Here is a 20,374-nt window from a genome sequence, read left to right as displayed (position 1 = left end):
TTGTACACTCTACCCCGGTTCTCCAACTGTTAACGAATCGCAATAAAAATCCAAACGAGTGAAGTATGATCGGACAATGCTTACTCTTCTTCTGAAGGCAACGGCTTTTCGAGCAGATTCCAAGTGAGAAAACCATGTTGCAGAGTATCAACATAGTCATCGCCGCCTACGAATCGAGATGGCACACCGTAGCACCGCCAGAAGCCAAGTGTCTCTTATTCTTTATGCTGAGATCCACGCGACCACTCTGTCTGGCAGCAGGCAAATTCGGTACCGTTCTCTATGAAAATGTTTTGCACCTTAAGTTCTCCACGTCCACTATACTATTTCAAGAACAAAGTATGCAGAAGATCTTTTCATCCACACACCGTACAGCGATGGGCTACCTGTCGGTTCTCGTCACGGTCTCGAGCGTCGGCAACTAAGCACCTTCGGCGAAACAACAACCTAGAGTCTATAGTTTGAACCACTGTAACACCACTTACGAAAATTCAACAATCCCCCTGCATGCGTCGAAAATGTTAGGTACATCAGAGTTTCTGTATCCCCACGAAGACGAAACAAAAATTCCCTTCCGGCAAAAAATTTGCGTGTACTTTTTTTTCTATCCGCTTCTGGATAGTGATCGATATCTAAGGAGTTCGTGTGCTTTTTGTCCTCACTCGAAAGGAAGGATGAGAAACTGTTCAAATGACAGGGTGCATTTCCGAGCGAACTTCCAGATTGTGGCGATGAGAACTGGCCATAGGAAACCGTTTTTTGTGCTAGGTATACGAATGCGTAATGAACAGCGTGCTCGGCAACGGGTTACGCGCAATTTGCCAGTTCAGTTGACGAACTATCCTTGGACAGCAAACCTTCAGACAGTTGCATTGTAATTTGGTCTTAGCTGTGAGATAAACATTGAAAATAAAGCATAGTTCATGTGCTATCGTAGGTCGATACAGTATCGTCGTTTGTAATTTTAATATTCCCCGAGTGTCGACATTCTTTTCATTGCATGAATGGAATCTAGAAATCATTTCTAGCCTCGAGTAAGCGGTAAAATTGACTATATTGTGTGCATTTATCTTGGGTCGAACTTCCAGGATTATGATGCGACAGAGTAATCGTGTCCATTAATCGACGTCGATTTAAATGTGAAAAGGAAAATGGAGTTCGCGATGGGATGGAATCAATTCAACATGTCTCTGCTCGGCGTGTGGCCGGAACCAAGGAAGATTTCGACTCTTTCCCGTCGAATATCGGCCTTTGTGTTCTGGTTCACGAGCATGATCACGTTCACGTTCATCTGTGCACCGCAAACTGCAAATCTGATTTTTAAATCTACCAGCTTGGATGAGGTGATTGAGAATCTGTCGATCAACGTGCCGCTCGCTTTCGCTTTGGCCAAGCAGCTCGTTCTACGCTACCACAAGAAGGGTAACCACGGGACTGTGGATAATTTTCATTTCAACTAGCAAAGTTACCACTAGACTACGGATTTTATGCTTTTAAGGCAAAAATTAATGAAACAAGAAACTGTGGACGAGAGTACAAGAACTTCAGAACACTTTGTTGCTGTACTACTCTCGACTTATTAAAATTATTACAAGAGTAATTACAGTGCCATTAAATTTCTGTCGTTTCCAATCGATGTAGAACGTTTTACATAAATATCCGCAGTCTAGCTTCAGCATGTTCGTTATTTTCCGATTAATTTCCCGAGAAGTACAAGAAGAGATCTTTCCAATTACCATTGCGTTTAAGTTACCATTTGGTCAGACAGCTATCCTTCCAGCCCTGACGTTCTTGGTCAATGAGATCCTGACCGACTGGTCGCAGTCACTTCCGGACTCGGACCGTCAGACGATGCTGAAGAATGCCAAGCTGAGCCGAATGATCTCCATCGTGTCTTCCATCCTGACGTATTTACTGCTTTTCGCGTTCGTGTCGCTGCAAATCTGGAGCAACGCGCGAAGTGCTTCCGAGGTCGATTTAGAAGGCCTTTTACTCCCAGCCACCTTTCCATACGACATCAAAAAGAGTCCCAACTTCGAAATCACCTGGCTAGGACAGTTCACGGGCACCGTTCTCGCGACGATCTGTTATTCTTGCTTCGACACGTTCCTGGCTTTCGTTGTGTTGCATTTATGCGGGCAACTGACCATTCTTAGAACGGCTATTGAGAACATTGCTGACACGAGCAACCAAAGCAATTTGATGAAGTTTGACGAGAGGCTCGGTTACATCGTCTTCAGGCACAATCAGCTATCGAGGTACTGTTCGTTCATGCTGGCATCGAATTAGGATTAAACCTCTCGCTGGAGAAGTTCTGATGTGATTTTCATTCAAGGTTTGCCGTGCTCGTGGAAGATCGCTTTAATCTGACATTGCTTGTGCAAACTTTGATTTGCACCTCAATGCTCTGTCTCACTGGATACCGTATGATGAACGTACGTGCACGGAAATTAATTTGAATACACTGTCCAACAAAATGAAACTTTTTTCGTGTTCTGCAATATCTGTTGGGTGATTCTTCTGGACTTTATCATTCTGAAACCAAATCCGAAAGCAGAATTGCTCTATCACGCAAGGTTCTCGAAAAACATTGGTTTTGTAAAAATGCATGATTTTTATTAAAAAAATGACGTGTTACGCAAAAACTAAACATGTGAGAAAGTTCAGGTTTGAGTCAAAAGATAAAGGGAACTCTCCTCTACATGTCCATATAAATAATTATATTTTTATGTACTTCCTAATAGTTGTAAATGGTTGTAAAAGTTTGAAAAAGTGTCGACGCAGATACTTTATACGCTCTATTTTTGTATTTATGTGAAAAATCCTTTATCTAGCAGGAATTTACTACATAGGAGCGCATTCTATAGACATTTCTGGTAAAGAAACCATTCACGAAAAGTATTTGGTTCACTTAGTATATGAGCAGGTTCACAAAATATTCATTGACAGCTTGTGCGCGACGCGTTCGCGCCACGGGGCCGTTGCAGCCTTTTCTTGACTCGTCAGGGCCGTTGCTATACATAGTCGACATTGGTACCAGTCAAATATGTCTTTGCTTACTATGCTTAATTACATACATTTTTTTTTTATTTTGATTGATTGGCGTATTCTGAGTACAAAAATATTAAAATGTATTTTCCCTAAACCTTACCCTTGCTGACATATTTGACTGTTGTACCGTTGACCGTTGACTGTATTCATGAAGAATGTTCGTCATCAAAAGCCTACCAATGTTTACATTTGACGTAATGAGCATATCTTTGAATACGTTCCATAATGAAAGAAAACAGTCAAATATGTCAGCAAGGGTAAGGTTTAGGGAAAATACATTTTAATATTTTTGTACTCAGAATACGCCAATCAATCAAAATAAAAAAAAATGTATGTAATTAAGCATAGTAAGCAAAGACATATTTGACTGGTACCAATGTCGACTATGTATAGCAACGGCCCTGACGAGTCAAGAAAAGGCTGCAACGGCCCCGTGGCGCGAACGCGTCGCGCACAAGCTGTCAATGAATATTTTGTGAACCTGCTCATATACTAAGTGAACCAAATACTTTTCGTGAATGGTTTCTTTACCAGAAATGTCTATAGAATGCGCTCCTGTGTAGTAAATTCCTGCTAGATAAAGGATTTTTCACATAAATACAAAAATAGAGCGTATAAAGTATCTGCGTCGACACTTTTCCAAACTTTTACAACCATTTACAACTATTAGGAAGTACATAAAAATATAATTATTTATATGGACATGTAGAGGAGAGTTCCCTCTATCTTTTGAGTCAAACCTGAACTTTCTCACATGTTTAGTTTTTGCGTAATACGTTATTTTTTATAAAAATCATGCATTTTTACAAAAACAATGTTTTTCGAGAACCTTGCGTGATAGAGCAATTCTGCTTTCGGATTTAGTTTCAGAATGATAAAGTCTATAAGAATCACCCAGCAGGTATTGCAGATCAATTTTGGGGTTGGACAGTGAATAATCGTTTGATCGATGAATGATTTTTATTCCATGATTCTCTTGTAGTCTGTAGGCCAAGAAGTGGAAGACATGCCCATTGTAGGGATGGCGTTCTTCATCATACACGTGATATACACGATGATGCATTTGTTTATTTATTGCTATGTGGGAGAAGTGCTTGTCGGCGAAGTACGTGGCCAAATTTTTCTAATAAATGTTTCAATTGTTTCAATTCCGAATTGTTACAATTCAAAGACTATAATTCCATGTTTAGAGTACTGGAATTGCAGACTCTGCATACGACTGCGTCTGGTACAGTCTGCCACCGAAACAGGCAGTAACGTTGATCATGCTGATATGTCGATCGAGAACATCGTTTCAAATAACCGCTGGGAAATTTAGTCCCTTCTCTCTCAAGCTTTTCAACGCTGTGAGTTAAGAAAGCATTAAATATCCATAAATTATTAGTTACTCGTCGGTAATCATCACTTGTCTAACTGAGAACAAAATTTCATTTAGGTAGTGAGAACTTCCGCCGGATATCTGTCTGTGTTACTGGCAGTAAAAGAGTAGTTCGTCTGCGAAACATAGCAATAAAATAATAAACAATCGAGACATAATAGTAGAAGTATTTAACACACAAATTGTATGGTATTCAATGAAAATTTTCACACTTAAAAAAACGATTAAGCGAATAAAGTAGGTACTTAGTGAAGTGGAGGCGGAAGTAGTGGAAGAAATTGGTTTAATTACTCTACATAATAAGGTAATTTATTTATATGTTGATTATCGTTGTCGACACTTCTTAAGAATTACACCTTTTCTCCTAAACAAAACGCAGTCCTGAATTAAAAATTAAAATTCCACATTATACGCAGAATGATTTCCACAATTCTTAAATTACTATAATAATAACCTGGTATTGTAGAACCAGTTGAGATTACGCCACTATTCGCAATTCTTTTCCGCGCCATTTGTTTGGAATGTTACGGGTGGTCTACTCTACATATTTATAACAACCTGTTTTACCTATGAGCTCCACGTCGCGTAGAGTTCTCTGATAGGAGCACGCGCGAAAAAAGATAGACGGTGGCATGTTTACAATAAGAGAGTGACTATCATTCATTAGGAAACTGTCTCGCGATGGTTGCGATGTCGGTAGAAAAGGTTAAAGGGCGTAAAAAAAACTTGGTAAAAAGTTTCCCGGATATTTCTCCATTTTCTAACATCGGTATAGACTTAAGGTACGTGTACAAATGAAACTACTACACGATGAGGTTCATGGGAATCTGGCCGGGAGAGAGAAAATGGTATCCACCATCGAGCTACCTGATCCTGGTCCTGGTCCTAACGATGTTCTTCTTTGTCAGCGCCTTCCAGATCGCCAACATCCCGAACATTTACGACGACATATACTCTGCGCGCCTCACAAGAACTTCTCTAGCAGGAATGCAGTTGTAAGCCATCCTATTGAGTCATTCCACGCGCATTTTCGTTTCTAGCAGAATTATTGGTTAACGTATGTGACGTCAAAACCTAACCATTGGGTGCGAGCAGGAGGCCCCTGTGCCATCTCGAGGGACTTCTTGCGAGACAGAGACAGTACATGCTGGTGGAGAACCTGTGGATAGGGAACATCACGATCACAATCTCGATGCTGAATACCAGGGGTGCCTAACGCTGGCCCGCGGAACAGATATGGTTGCTTCTCCTCTTCGCAGTGAGAAGCTTGTAGGTACCACGTGACATCCCTACTTCGCACTATACGTCTTCCGCTGTTGGCCGAATTGCTTGGCGAAGACAGCAAAGCATGTATTGAGTGTGACTGGAACAAAGCGATGTGGGGACGCTGAGCACCTATGTCGACCGTTCCCGCCAAAGCCTAAGAGTAAGAGTGGGGTCCGCTACCTGTCGTCAAAAATGGGGTTTCGCAGCTCCCTCTGCGCGCCACTGTCGAAATCACTGCCATCTTCTGATGGACGCATAGTACATGTATACGTAGAAGCGCTGAGTAACCTGCCGGCGCAGCGGTCGTCGGGCTCGTGCCGAAGGAAAAGTCCGAGTGGACATGATGGGGAGTGACTCGTCGAGCAGACGAAGAGAAGAAGCAGCCACATCTGTTCCGCGGTCCAGCGTTAGGCACCCCTGCTGAAGACGATCGTCTTTTGGATCAACGGGAAACGTCAGTAGAGACGACGCCGATGCTCAGCAGTCGATCCACCGACAGATCTCCTCATTTTCAAGCATTGAAGTCTCTACTGAGGTGCATGGCCAGGGATTGGAGCAATAAGGCGAAGCCTAGCGGTCGCGAAGCGATGATGGACATCGCGAGGATCATCAGAAAAACGATCGCGACGAGCACCTGGACGGTAAACGTCTTGATTTTCGCGTATATCGTCAGATACTACCTAACTACGAAGTACACGGATTGCGAGCTGTTATTCCACGCTTCCTATCCGTACAACATTGACTAACCTCCAGCTGACGGTAGTTGCCATGTACTGTCCCTGCCTCACAAGAAGTCCCTCGAGACGGCACTGGGCGAAAAGATGTCTTCGCTCACATAAAGTGGATAGGCTTTGATGTCACACGCTTTAGTCAATAAGGATCGTTATTATTAGTTATGCACATCAGTGGGTCTGCTTATACTCATCAATGCAGTTGTCGAATCAGGGGCCCAAACAGAGTTTGGTTACATTGTAGTAGGCTAGATAGTAGCAGTAGAAGGCTACATAGTAGTAGTAGATACTACTAGTAGTAGGCTAGATACAAAAACAGGGTAACCAAACTCTAACTCTGACCCTAATTCGGCTAGAACCCAAAATGCGTGTAGAATGACCCAATCGGACGGCTTACAGCCGTATTCCTGCCGCATTCCTGGCAAGGGACTTCTTGTGAGGTACGCAGTATACGCTACCCGTAATAACATAGCGATAGATATTTTCATTGCTATGCTGGTTCTACATATCTGTGGACAGCTGACCAATCTGAGACAAGACATAATGAACCCTCGGGGAAACGGGGACGAGAAGGTGAGGGTCGTCTTGAGGAAAATTATTCAGAGGCATGAGTACCTGTATCAACTAGGGATGTGCGGGCCACCCGATTGTCGGGCGCCCGAATCGTCGGGTCGGGTCGCAGACAGTCGGGCGGGCTCGATTCGGGCGCGCGATACTTCATGACACATCGGGCTACCCGAGAGTTTCGGGCGGCCCGAGCGTTTCGGGCGGCCCGTGCATTTCGAGCTACCCGAGAGTTTCGGGCTACCCGAAAGTTTCGGGCTACCCGAGAGTTTCGGGCTGCCCGCTCGACTTCGTCGGGCGGGTTCGGGATGAATCGGACAAGTTCGAGCGAGCGAGTTATCACAATACCTGAGATTCAACTCCGCGTTCTTATGAAATACATAATGATAATAATTCGTAATTTTTAATATACTTGGCTTTTTTATAATTACCGTAGGTATAATTGGCAAACATATGCGTAATCTTTATTTGTATTAAATTTTGAAATAATGCACGTTACACGTGAAAAATTTAAGAGACAATATTTCTGGAATTCTGACGAATTTGTTCCTCCGAATGAACTTGCATATGTATCGATAATATCATCAAAATATCCTTACGAAGTTACATACACCTAGAAGGTATGAAAATAAGGTAAATTATGGCAACTTTTGACATTTTGTGCTGTTTTTATTAACTGTAATATAACTGACTTAATATCTTGTTATAATATATAAACTTATTAATAATATAATTTATTAATTAACTGTCATATAATATAATATATAAACTTCTGGAAATATAGTAACTCAAACGCGGTCGCGGTTAGTAACAGAAAATGTTGAAAAGTTAAGTTTTCTATATTTTAATTTACATAAAATAAGTTAATTTATAAAGTAAGTTAAATCACAATTAAAGTAAATGTATTAATATTAAAATTATAATATTTATATTTATATTCATGAATATATTATATTAAAGATATCGCACATGATTTAATATATATTATGTATTTTATATTATATTTAGAACCACATTATTTATTACTTATTTATTTTTACCACATTTGATTATTATGTATTATTTTTTAAGAACTTCTGATAGGTTAATGATAGTTAATTAATAAGTTATATTATTAATAAGTTTATATATTATATTATATGGCAGTTAATTAATGAATTATATTATTAATAAGTTTATATATTATAACAAGATATTAAGTCAGTTATATTACAGTTAATAAAAACAGCACAAAATGTCAAAAATTGCCATAATTTACCTTATTTTCATACCTTCTAGGTGTATGTAACTTCGTAAGGATATTTTGATGATATTATCGATACATATGCAAGTTCATTCGGAGGAACAAATTCGTCAGAATGCCAGAAATATTGTCTCTTAAATTTTTCACGTGTAACGTGCATTATTTCAAAATTTAATACAAATAAAGATTACGCATATGTTTGCCAATTATACCTACAGTAATTATAAAAAAGCCAAGTATATTAAAAATTACGAATTATTATCATTATGTATTTCATAAGAACGCAGAGTTGAATCTCAGGTATTGTGATAACTCGCTCGCTCGAACTTGTCCGATTCATCCCGAACCCGCCCGACGAAGTCGAGCGGGCAGCCCGAAACTCTCGGGTAGCCCGAAACTCTCGGGTAGCCCGATGTGTCATGAAGTATCGCGCGCCCGAATCGAGCCCGCCCGACTTTCTGCGACCCGACCCGAACCCGAATATCGGGCGGCCCGCACATGCCTAGTATCAACACGTCAGTGTCTGGAAGTCTTTCTTTTCATTTTCGTTTTCTCCTTCTTTGACCCAGGGAAAAAAACAGGAATTTATTAAATAATCGAGGGAGTTCTGAATTTCAAGCACAAGCTTCAAGACATCAGTAATTTTTCGATACATGATTTTGATTAACAGAAAAATTAGAATGACCCTATTGAATGTGCAAACGATCCCCTAAAATTTACACATTCTAGTCGGTTTATTGAGCTTTGTCCATCTTGAATGGTCTTTCCAAATGAGATAAATTGGAGAGTGTTAGAGGGATGTTTGATAGAGATTTTTGTGTCTATGTCGAGTTGGGTTGAAAAGGGAAATGGATTTTGTGGCTGGAGGTTCGCGACAACGATAGAGGACTGTTTCAACATGATGCCCCTGCTACAGATGCTCGGTTGTACGCTGCAAATTTGTTTTCAGTGGTTCCAAGCGATTGTGGTACGAACAATGCTATCTATTTTTAAAACAACAGAAAATAACTCATATTTTAATTGCAGATTTTCGACAGCGAAGAAAAGAGTCTCCTGTACATACATACAGGTATGCCCAAAAATAGTACTGACATGGAAATTGTATTGTTAAAAGTTTTTACTGCAAAACGTTAAAAAATATGAGATTTACTATCTTTTTGCCCGGGATATCCTCAGGTATCAACACCTGCAAAAAATTTTCTTAGCATTATTTAACGAATAGATATATTTTATTTATACACTGTTTTTATTTTTTATTTTTTTTTTGTATTTCTTTCTAACCAAAATTATGATAAAAACAATTGTTTTCGATAGCATTCCTGTTAGCATTGTTAATTAATAAATATTAGATATACTGTTTAATAATAAGATAAGAAATCTTGTTTATATCTTGTTTATACTGTTTAATAATAAGATAAGAAATCAACAGTCAAAATTATATTTGTAAAACATGCTATTTATAATAACAATTATATAAATATCTAAATACTTTTGAGCGGTAGTGTGTTTCAGGATTGGACACATTTTATTTGAAATAAGATAACAAATAATTATTTTAAATAATGAATTATATTAAATACTTTATTATTTGTATCTCACAAAAAATTTATTTACATTTGACATTTAAATTAAATAAATTATTTTCAAATAATTTTTTATTTCAATTACATTGTTCAAATAAAATAATTAATAATTTCACCTCAAGAAGCGGTTATTGAAGTAACTACATTAATTATTAAATTTAGGTATACTAATTCTTGTAGTTTAATGATTAAAGTTTAGCTGCATTCGCTTTTGAAATTGTTCTTTAGTACACGAAATAAAGAAAGATGAAATGAAAAATGATTTGAATTTCATTTGAAGTTCAAATAATGGAATAATTTTTAAAAAATTCTTTGGCTTTTCGAATAAACTAACATATGATTATTTCAAATGGCATGTAGCCGAATAAGATAATATATTATCTTTAACGATTATTTACAAGCCTGGTATGTTTATAGCATGAAAAATTTGACGTGCTATGCAAGCATTGGAAAACCGTACACACGATACGCAAGACTAATCAGACACATACATATGTATGTCTCCGACAGAGTGTTGATAGAAGATTCACTTTTCCGTTTTATCTCATGTGCATCCTTCCTTAAAGCGACATTCTTCTCGTGGAACACCTCGTGTACAAAAATGTGGTTTCTTCCTGCTAGGAAAGATAATGATTGGTAGTAGATCTTATTGTTTAACGCAACTGTGAATTAATCACCGACAATGAGCTCAGAGAAAGTAGATTAATAATTGCTATTTATAAACTATGATGAGCTGAGAAAGTTGGAGACGCAGATAGAGTTTTTCATGAAAGCGAAAACCAAGGATGGACTTTAATTGTGTAAACGTTACAGTGGAAATTCTGGCCGAAGTTTAATTAACATCTTTTCGCAAGGCGTCCATGATGGAAAACTGAGCTGTAACCATGACAGTTTTTTACGTCGGCGTTACAATATTCTAATCACTAATCCTTACGAAAGAAATCCCCTTTTTCCCCTATTATTACATGACAAAATTTCTGTATCAAACATTCGACATTACTCGCCATTTATTTCAAATAACATTGTGATGTTGTATGTAAATAACAAAGATAAACCTAATAAGCCTAAAGATAAATTATGATTTTGTATTTAGATTTTGAAAGACTATATAATCTTTGTAATATTATATTGTAGATATGCAAAAGCGAATTTATTCCAACTAAAATGATATCAACAATCTGTTTCTTTAGTACGTGGAACAGCTAAACCCTATCGAATATCACGCGTATTTGATAGAAATTCAAAGCCACTTGTCTGAAGTGCGAAGGAACATACGTGGAAGTTTTATTGTGTATTTACCACTTATGCTTTCATATTAATTTGGTATTAAAAACTCCTCGTACACGGTTAAACCTTTTTTTATTTTTAACATCGTAACAATAATGTGCCGTTACTATAAAAAAAAAATATCGTTAGTTTTCAAAGTTAAATGACTACGTAAGATAATTATAAATATTTGTCACGACAGTCGTTTTAATATTCAACTAGTTATCCCTGCTTAAAATATCAGAATACATTAACAATGAACGTGAGGAAATAAGAACCGTTAAAAATACGTTAACAATCTCTCAATCAAATTACTCCGTATTTTTCTAGAATACTCACATTCAAACGATCTGCTTGAAAGAGCTTTGAATTAGTCGTAACCATCATATTGATAATGAGACATGTGCCATAACACCGTCTGCATGCGACAGAAGACAGGCTATTAAATGAAATTCTAGAGTAAACTGCAAACCGCACACACAAATGTTACATAAGATAATCGCGGCGCTTAGGCCAACGGTATGAAAGCGTGTCCCAAGTAGCAAGAATATCCTAAAGGTTATTTGCCCTCTTAAGCCGGTAAAACATCTTTCAATATTTATCTAAAAAAAAGTGTGCTAACGAGCACGATGTTGCTTTTGATTCGCTGATTCTAACATTAAAATACAGTCACAAGCACCTACGTACATACATCTCAAAACACGATGAAAATTTCAGCGATATAACTCGTCGAAATTCAGTGCTTACCAGGCAATAAAAAGGTCGAATATTTTCGTTTAAAACAGTGGCAGACCCAGTACCCGAGGTATTGACTAATCTGACCTGGCGAACTTTGGACCTTTCAATGACGCCCACGTATTCACCACACAAACGGAAGCCACACAATGAATGAATCTTGTTCTGCGAACTAGATTTTTCAAGGTAACAACGTGTATCTTGTAAATTGATAGCAATCCAGAATACGCTAATAGAGAAAGCAAACAGTAATGACAACACACAAATGACAGAAAAGAAGAAATGGTATATTAAATGAGACAAAAATATTTTCGAAACTAAACATCGACACTTACAGGTTGGGTAAGCTTCAATAAAAAAAAGATATATTAATTTGATTCAGGTATGATTTCTACTCGGTTATGGTATCCTGCATTCATTTCAAATTTTTATTCATTCAATTTCAAATGATCTTTACCTAATTCATCATAAAAGTCTCTTTGACGTAACATATGTATGTCGATGAGCAATGATTTATACTCATATACATGTACACGCTGTCAGGTAACTGGTGGTGCAAGCGGCATGATACATTTAAAAATAAGACGATAATGTAGCATACGATTTGTTCGAACAGAGCTCAAATTGAGTAGGTGCAATTTGAAACAGTGAAAACATTAAAAGACTTTAACACTATTAATATGTTATTTTCTCTACATTAAAATTATTAGTGAAAACTATAAATTTATATTTACCCCCTGTGTCTTGTAAATTGATACACACACTTTTTATTTTGCATAAACATCCAGAGTCTAATTGTAACCGTTATAATTGAGCCGTTCACAAGCTTAATCGATTAACTAGCTCTCGAGCTTTTTCTAACATTTTTCTGTTAAAATACTAGGTCGACACTTAAATTTCAAAATAAATTTCCTTAATAACTAGCCTCGATACTATTGAACGACAAATATTTAAAGAGCTGTTAAAAATAAATGTACACAATGCCATCTATTTTTTCGATTCTTCATTTTGTAGAGTTAATTTGATTTGGCAAATGAGCGGCACAATTATAGAGTCGTTAGAGGTCAGCGGATTTTCTGCGTTTATAATAATAATGGAGAAACACAGAATAGTAAACGAATTAGAAGAATTTCGAACTATATTATTTTTAGCCAATTGAACTTATTGAGAATGGAAATCGGTTTGTATTTAGCTCCAGTTTGTTGAAATATAGGTAAAGAATTTTAATTTTACACGAAGATCCGCAGTCTAGAACCAGTCCCGTTCAACAAGCCTTTACGGCTGGCAAGGGCGCCCGCCGATGCCCTCGGGCATAGCCGAGGGCAATGTGACGTTAGCGAGAAAAATGTTGTCATAGGTTGAACCATCGAAAGCAGGCGTGGTGCATTGCCCGACAAGTTCAATTATGCCCGGGGAACCAAATTCTCTGCTCGCACGGGCGATAGCCGAACGGAATCTAGTATAGACCTAACAAATGCGAGAACAGAACGACGTCTACGTCTACAGCGAGATCCATTAAGCCCAAACAGAAAAACACACGGCTACCAGGTGAACATGCAAAGCCGACTTTCTCGAAAACAAAGCTTGCAAACAATATTTGTGAACAAATTCTACATTTCCGTCTTTTAAAATCACTACCATCCCAGCTGTACCGCCAGTTACCTGCGTAGAATTCCATAAATAAATACTTATAGCGTAAAAACATTAGATACGTAAGAACCGGATAACACGGATTCGCGCGGACAGTACGCCAATAAAGAAAGAAGAACAAACGAACGGCGGAAGGATCAAAAAACCAGTGACTTGTTCGAGAAACCAGACGCTCACGTGACTGCCACGAATGAAATCTCCTGCGTAATTCGAAGAGGAGCTCGTAGCGTGAAACGGGAAGGTTCGAGGGATCGATGTAGGGTTTGGCAGAGTGCATGCACCCGCGCAGAACCACCACTACCACGAAAACCTCAGTTTTCGGAGGTGAGCATCTCCGACGTCAAGCGGGGGATGGTTTATTGATCGCGAGTAGCCACGCCCCCTACCCCTTTACGCCACGCCTACGCATGAAAGGGAACACGAACACGCTGATGCAGCCGACGACCTCTCTCGGAATCGACCTAACCCAGACCTGACCTGGTCGGGTTAGGTTCCGAGTTCCGAGGATGACGATTTCCGGGTGGAATGACGGTTGATCATTTCTAGGTTCGGCCGACGTACACCGTTATCGGCTAGCTAACTTCTTTCACTCAAAATGTATAGTATCGTGCCGTGATTATTGCGCGAAAGCGTAATTAGGCGATTAACGCTCAACCACCGATGTAGAATCTATGAGGCCATCAACGGGTACATGTACTTACCGTTTTGTATTTATACCCACCTGTTCAACTGACGCTTTTGATGAGATAGTTGCAAAGCACGTTACTCAATACCCAGGAGCTTGATGAGACTGCAAACAGATCAACTCATCCGAATAAATTCAACTGAAATTCACGTTTTGCTGTTTTGAGAGATTGCCCTTCCAAAATGAAAATACGAAACTGTAAACCTTGAATGGCGGCGGTGGGTGTGTTTCTATACGGTCGACGTTGGTTAATGTCACAGGCTTCAGCGCAATATGTTGATTAACGCTAGAACTAGGTTAAAATGACCACTTTCAGATATTTTTTATTACTACTGAAATTGTCAAGATACTTTCGCGGAAAACTGTTGAATAAATTCATTCACTTGTGCACACATTGCAACAAAAGTTACATCGAGTATACTCCTGTAATTTTTAGAAGCGGTTGAAAATGAGTCATAAATATTTTCGTATATTTTGTAGCTATTTTCGAATTCTAGAAAGTAAGCAATAATAGATGAGTGTACAACGTATTTAATAGTCATAATTAGACTGCAGATCTTTATGTATTTATGACAAAAATGGATTGGGTAAGTACAAATTGTAAGGCATTAGGATAATTGGAATGACGTTGATATATTATTCTTATTTAACTTCTGTTTCATAGGATTGACTCGGACAGTTTCTATTTTGCATAAATATCCGCAGTCTAGTGATAATAATTTTTGAAATGCTCGTTAGAGTCAGTACCGTGCACAGACATTGTCAATGGAGGGTAGAACCAAGGAGATCAAGAGCAAGTATAGACGAACAAGTTTGTTAAACACAAAAGTTGCGTGGCTCTTCGTGGAACACTATAAAAAAATGATTAGGGCTGTTATAATTAATGGAGCACGCTTTTTAGTTACAATACACGGGAGTTATATTGACATTTATGTCACTGTTTCTAAATTCGTTAAATGTTTTTAATATTTTGCACATGATTTCTCCATTTTTTGGCTAAATGCATAAAATCCACAGTATATTTATAAGCACTTCTCGCATAACCGAATTATTTCGATTGAATGGAGTTAATCGAATGGAATAAAATTATTCCGTAATCGCCGCCATCTTTGAAATTTGAAACACAATTGCCCCTACTAAGCATAAACATGTACGTATATATATGTAGGTACGTATGTATATGTACTAATTATTTCTTAGTATGTACTTGATCCTAACGATGAATGTGTCTCCAGTTAAATGTGACAAAGTCGTTGTATTTGTATGCTTACTGAGATATCCATACGAATTTTATATGACTGAACGTATCGAGTCTATGCAGATGACGCATCAAAATTAAACGATCAGTTGCTCACCAGAACGTGACGTGTGACATGTACAATCAAAGTTTACATATCGAAATGTAATTATTTTCAAAAACATTGCATCGCAACGTTAACAAATTCCGTAATGAATGGATAAAAGAAGCGAGTAAATGAACTGACACGACTGAACCGTGTTGTAAAGCTAAGCTATATTAATTAATTTTGGAAAATTCTCTAATAATAATAACGAAAATAAACGTTAGGGAAAAGAAGAAAGAAATTTCAGTATTCCCATGCTACTAGTTCTTTTATTTGATATTTCCTATTATGCTGGAAATTAAAATTGGAAGGGGAAACTTTTTTTGAATACTACAAATTTTAAGTTCTTTTTTTAAGTTTCGCCAATAATACCAAAAATAAGATTCAACATTTCACAAATACTAAGAAACCAAAATCTTGTGTAAAATTGAAAGGTAATTGTGTCCTTATCTAACGATTACTATTTTCATTACTTCATTTTCAGCGGTATTTCAACAGAGCATACTATAACGAACCATCGAGGTTATTTAATGGAGAAGAGCAATACTCAGGATACAATCCGTGAGAACACAAATCCTAAATTGCGCATGCCTATGCAAATTCCCATTTTCGTTGACTGTGTTACAAACCGGTGACGTAACCCGGGCCTAGCTACTAAAAAGTAGATTACTAGCATGATTTGAGTCTTCTTCAGTATGTGAAGAAACGTAAACAATACGCAATCTAATTATAATTGCGACGACAGAGTTCTTATGCTAACAACAGGTAAAGACAATTTGAAATGTTTACATATGCGGGGGTGGCACAGTGCACCAGGAAGAGCCGTGCAATCGATACCAGGGATTTCCAGTTCATTCGTGAGTGCATCGCGGTGGAACTGCAGGTAGAAATGGGAGTGGAACTGTGTGTTCGTGTGATCTTGGTATTGAAGTGACGTAACGCTCTCATGAACCTGAGTTTGGGACACACGAGAACTACTCAGAATGTCACCCAATTCAGAATTTCCAATTTTAACGAAATTGATATCACTCGATCCAGTTTGTAATGGAGAACCTAATATTTAATTAATACGCCGAATACTAAAATACAAAATACAAAAAGTATTGGATATTTTAGCATGGACAAAAATATTCTATCACTTGCAAATTGATGTTATATTATATGTGATATTATATTGTGATGTGATATTATATTATGAAACGTTATACGGTAGGTGTAGGATGTAATATATACAGTCGGGGACGATATTAAGTGGACACTCTTAAAAATCGCATCACTTTTTAAAATTGGTCCAAACGACCTGAATTTTTTTTTAGATGTTAGACCGAGTAGTTTGATAGACAATGAGTAAACAAAAATTTCTTTAGATTGCAATTGGTTGGAATGATAAAAAAAATGAAAATATGATGATTTTTCAACTTTTTTATCTGAGGCTATAACGATAATTTAAAAAATACGTTTTGTAGATTTCGGCAACTTATATACATACTGAAAACTTCATCGAAATCAGTCAACGTTGCAATGAGCTCCAAATGTTTCAAGATGAGAGTTTAAGGGTGAAAGTCGCAGATTTTCGACCTTACCGGGGAATTTCGCTCTTATGTGATAATTTTTAAACGTTTGTAGGTTATTGCAACGTTGACCGATTTCAATGAAATTTTCAGTATGTATGTAGGCTACCGGAATCTACAAAACACGTTTCTTAAATTATCGTTGAAGGCTCAGATAAAAAAGTTGAAAAATCATCATTTTTTTTATCATTTCAACCAATTGTAATCTAAAGAAATCTATCTAAAAAAATTCAAGTCATTTGTAACAATCTTAATATCGTCGTCCACTTTGTATGTAGCTATCGTCCTCGATTGTATATGTAATATGAATAAAAATATCATTTCAGTTGCCAAACTGATACCATATTCTTATTCATTTTACATTGAGCATAGAAACTTATGCTGTGTGTTTGTTGATGGAATGTTACTGTGTATATAGTTTCATACAAAAATGGTGGTGGATAAAAGAATTCATACACTCTTTAAAATAACTTTTTAAAAATTGTGACTAAATTAACTATTTTAGACGGATTAGTTTATTAGATGGTGTTACTAGAAAATTCAAAACATGCCTTCTGTAAATCAGAGTAAGTTGTCTGTATACGTGTATAATATTTCATAATTAAAATGACACAGTTTCCCTGTGGATGAATATATAGATCTTTGGATGTCTATATATTAATTGTACCTTCCATAAAATATTCTTCCAAATTACTAAAATATTAATGTTTAATAATGAAAGTAAAATTTCTTCTTTCCCTCTTTGATATACCTACAGTGTCAGAGAACATTATGCTGACGTGTTTGAACACGTCACGTAAACTCTGATTTGCACATTTCAATTATGAATCGAATTTTATGACATGTTACCAATAGCTCTTGATATTCCAAAAACAAATTTATTTAAAAGTTTAAAAGTTTTTATAATCTTTAAGTAGTTACAGCTAAATTTCTAATTCTACAAAATTGATGTCTATTAATTTGAATTTATTGTAAATGTATGCACATAGATGAAACAATAAGAATTTAATTTCATATTTTTCGAAGAAATTATCTATGCATTAACAGGCCCAAGAAGTTGCAACAGATTTCACTCGAAATTTGCTTTTACCATACTACATTCCGCCTTGCTCTAACGAAACTGTTCACTCGGTGCTCTTTGCTGGAATATGGAGTCTTTTGCGAATATTTAACATGTTTTCCTACTTGCTTCGCAAATACATGGCTCCTTCATAGCGTTATGTATACAGTGAATCCATTTTACTTAAGGGAGAATAACACGGTGAAGGACGAGAAAAGCGTGTTTTCTTTTTTTTTTTGTGAATTATTCTTAATACACATAAATTTTTGTAAGAGTCTTTATTCGATACCGTGCGTCTTCTGCAGTTGCCGTATTCTCAATCAATACTCAAAACGATGATCGTCGACTTGTTCTATCGTCAGTTATTTCGTCGTACATATTCGCTCCTATTTATTTAAAGGTTCATTTTGGAGGGCTTTTCGAAACGTAGTTCTCTTCATAAAACCTTTACCTTTGATGAAGTGGAACCTGCAAATTTTGTTGAATTCTAATAAAGTTCAGAAGATAATGAAAACGCAATTCAGTTTTCAAATGTCAGAAAAAATTTTTTGGTTTTGTTCGAACATTTTTCAGAATTCTTTCGAAAACCGTTTGTTTTACGAGAAAAATAATATGACATGTCCAGATCTACAAGTTTTGTCTAACATATTTTTCGATACAGTCAATAATTTAGTAGATATTCGAGGAAAAAGATTTTATCAGCATTTAATTAATTAGTTTAATGCTTAACACTAAACCTACCGAGCCTTAAAAGCAACTAATACATGTTGTCTTATAAAAATGACGAAATTGAATTTGTTTGGATTTTGTGCGGTTCGTATTATAATACATTTTCTCCTAAATATATTTATTTAATCATTTCCCACGAAAGCACTTTTACAATTTCAGTAATTGTAAAATAAAAAATTTGGAACGGTCATTTTGACCGGCTGTGGTAGGTTTAGTGTTAAGAACCGGGAGCCACGTTTTCCCGTTATCCGATCGAGCTGAAACTATGAGCAAACTTTTTTTTATTAATTGGAACAATCCTGGGACTTGAGGGGCGCAAAAACATTTTCTTCAAGAGTAAATAAGAGCCTCCCTAGTGTGCATATGTGATTTGTTTGACCAAAACAACGTTATAAACACTTGAGAAAAGGCTTCATTGCAGCTCACAGTTGTTGGAAAGTTACATTAGAATGTAAGAAACACGGGCTAATGTGTAATGGCGGGTGATTAAACTGCTCGATCGCGTTCAGATTTGCATATTCAAAACCGTGGAAGGAGAATTCGGCTTGAGCGGCTTGCAAACTGAGCGTCTGCGAGCCTTGGCACTACGAGCAGGTGCTATTCGAATCGTCTTGAATATTTGAATTGCCACAGTCTCTAATTCAGCGACGGATCTAGGCATGGGCTTCGCGGGCTGTAGTCCAGGGCCCCGTTCAGTCAAAGGGCCCCCTTCGCGGTAAATAAATAAAAGCAATTTAAATGAAAAACTTAAAAAAAACTTAAAGAAAAGAAAATGACTTTAACCCTTTGCACTCGAAGCTATTGATACAGAAGATTTTTTTTTGCTTTACAATATTTCCATTCTATATTCCATTCTTCGTTTTGTGCATATGAGGTCATGTTGAAAAGGTTTTTGAATAATTTTTATTGGCGCCTCAGAGTCGCCATTCGAGTGAAAAGGGTTAAATACGATCTCATTTTGATGATTTCTAACTAATATACAGTCAGTGATAAAAGTATTCGTACACCCTTTAAACACGAATAACTTTTTTAAAATGGGACCAAACGGTTTGAATTATTCTTTTTTTTTTTAGATGCTAGAAGAATTAGTTTACGGGGTAATGTGCAAATGATTTTATTAATGGTTTTTAAGATCATGAATTTTAAGTTGTAATAAGAAACTATGGGCATTGTATGTTGTAAAAACATTTGCATTTTGTGTTTACGATTCATTTAAATCGCAGTTTCTTACAATTTTTGCTATTTTCAATCAATTACTTTGTGCATTTATATATACATATAACTTACATAGATTTACAAAAAGAACCTTCTAAATTTTCATTATGGGTACAGACAAAAAACTAAAAACCGCGACTTCTACTTTTTTCGTCGAAACTGCGATCAATAGAAATTTTTTTTTTAAATTGAACTAATTCTTCTAACATCTCAAAAAAAACTCAATCCGTTTGGCCCAATTTTAAAAAGTCATTCGTCTTTAAAACATGCATTCCTGATGGAATGAAAACATTATGGCAGTAAT

The 20,374-nt window shown here is 36.8% G+C and overlaps 1 protein-coding gene across 2 annotated transcripts; it reads left to right on the top strand.

Moving 5' to 3' along the window:
• The first annotated feature begins 834 nt into the window (after nucleotides 1-834).
• Nucleotides 835-5,085, top strand: LOC143356144 (odorant receptor 13a-like). 2 transcript variants are annotated; one of them, XM_076791588.1, is made up of 7 exons: nucleotides 835-1,034; nucleotides 1,148-1,422; nucleotides 1,781-2,258; nucleotides 2,336-2,435; nucleotides 4,034-4,156; nucleotides 4,242-4,397; nucleotides 4,487-5,085. In XM_076791588.1, the coding sequence occupies exons 2-7, from the start codon at nucleotides 1,152-1,154 to the stop codon at nucleotides 4,538-4,540; spliced, it is 1,182 nt and encodes a 393-aa protein (XP_076647703.1). In that variant the 5' UTR covers nucleotides 835-1,034; nucleotides 1,148-1,151; the 3' UTR covers nucleotides 4,541-5,085. The 2 variants fall into 2 exon arrangements, with proteins under 2 accessions (XP_076647703.1, XP_076647702.1); XM_076791587.1 differs by having other exon boundaries at nucleotides 835-1,422.
• The last annotated feature ends 15,289 nt before the right edge of the window (nucleotides 5,086-20,374 follow it).

This window comes from Halictus rubicundus, chromosome 8 (genome assembly GCF_050948215.1).
Source record: "Halictus rubicundus isolate RS-2024b chromosome 8, iyHalRubi1_principal, whole genome shotgun sequence".
Taxonomy (NCBI): domain Eukaryota; kingdom Metazoa; phylum Arthropoda; class Insecta; order Hymenoptera; family Halictidae; genus Halictus; species Halictus rubicundus.
The sequence above is the reverse complement of the archived record's forward strand: the minus strand, read 5'-3'. Positions and strand labels throughout refer to the sequence as shown.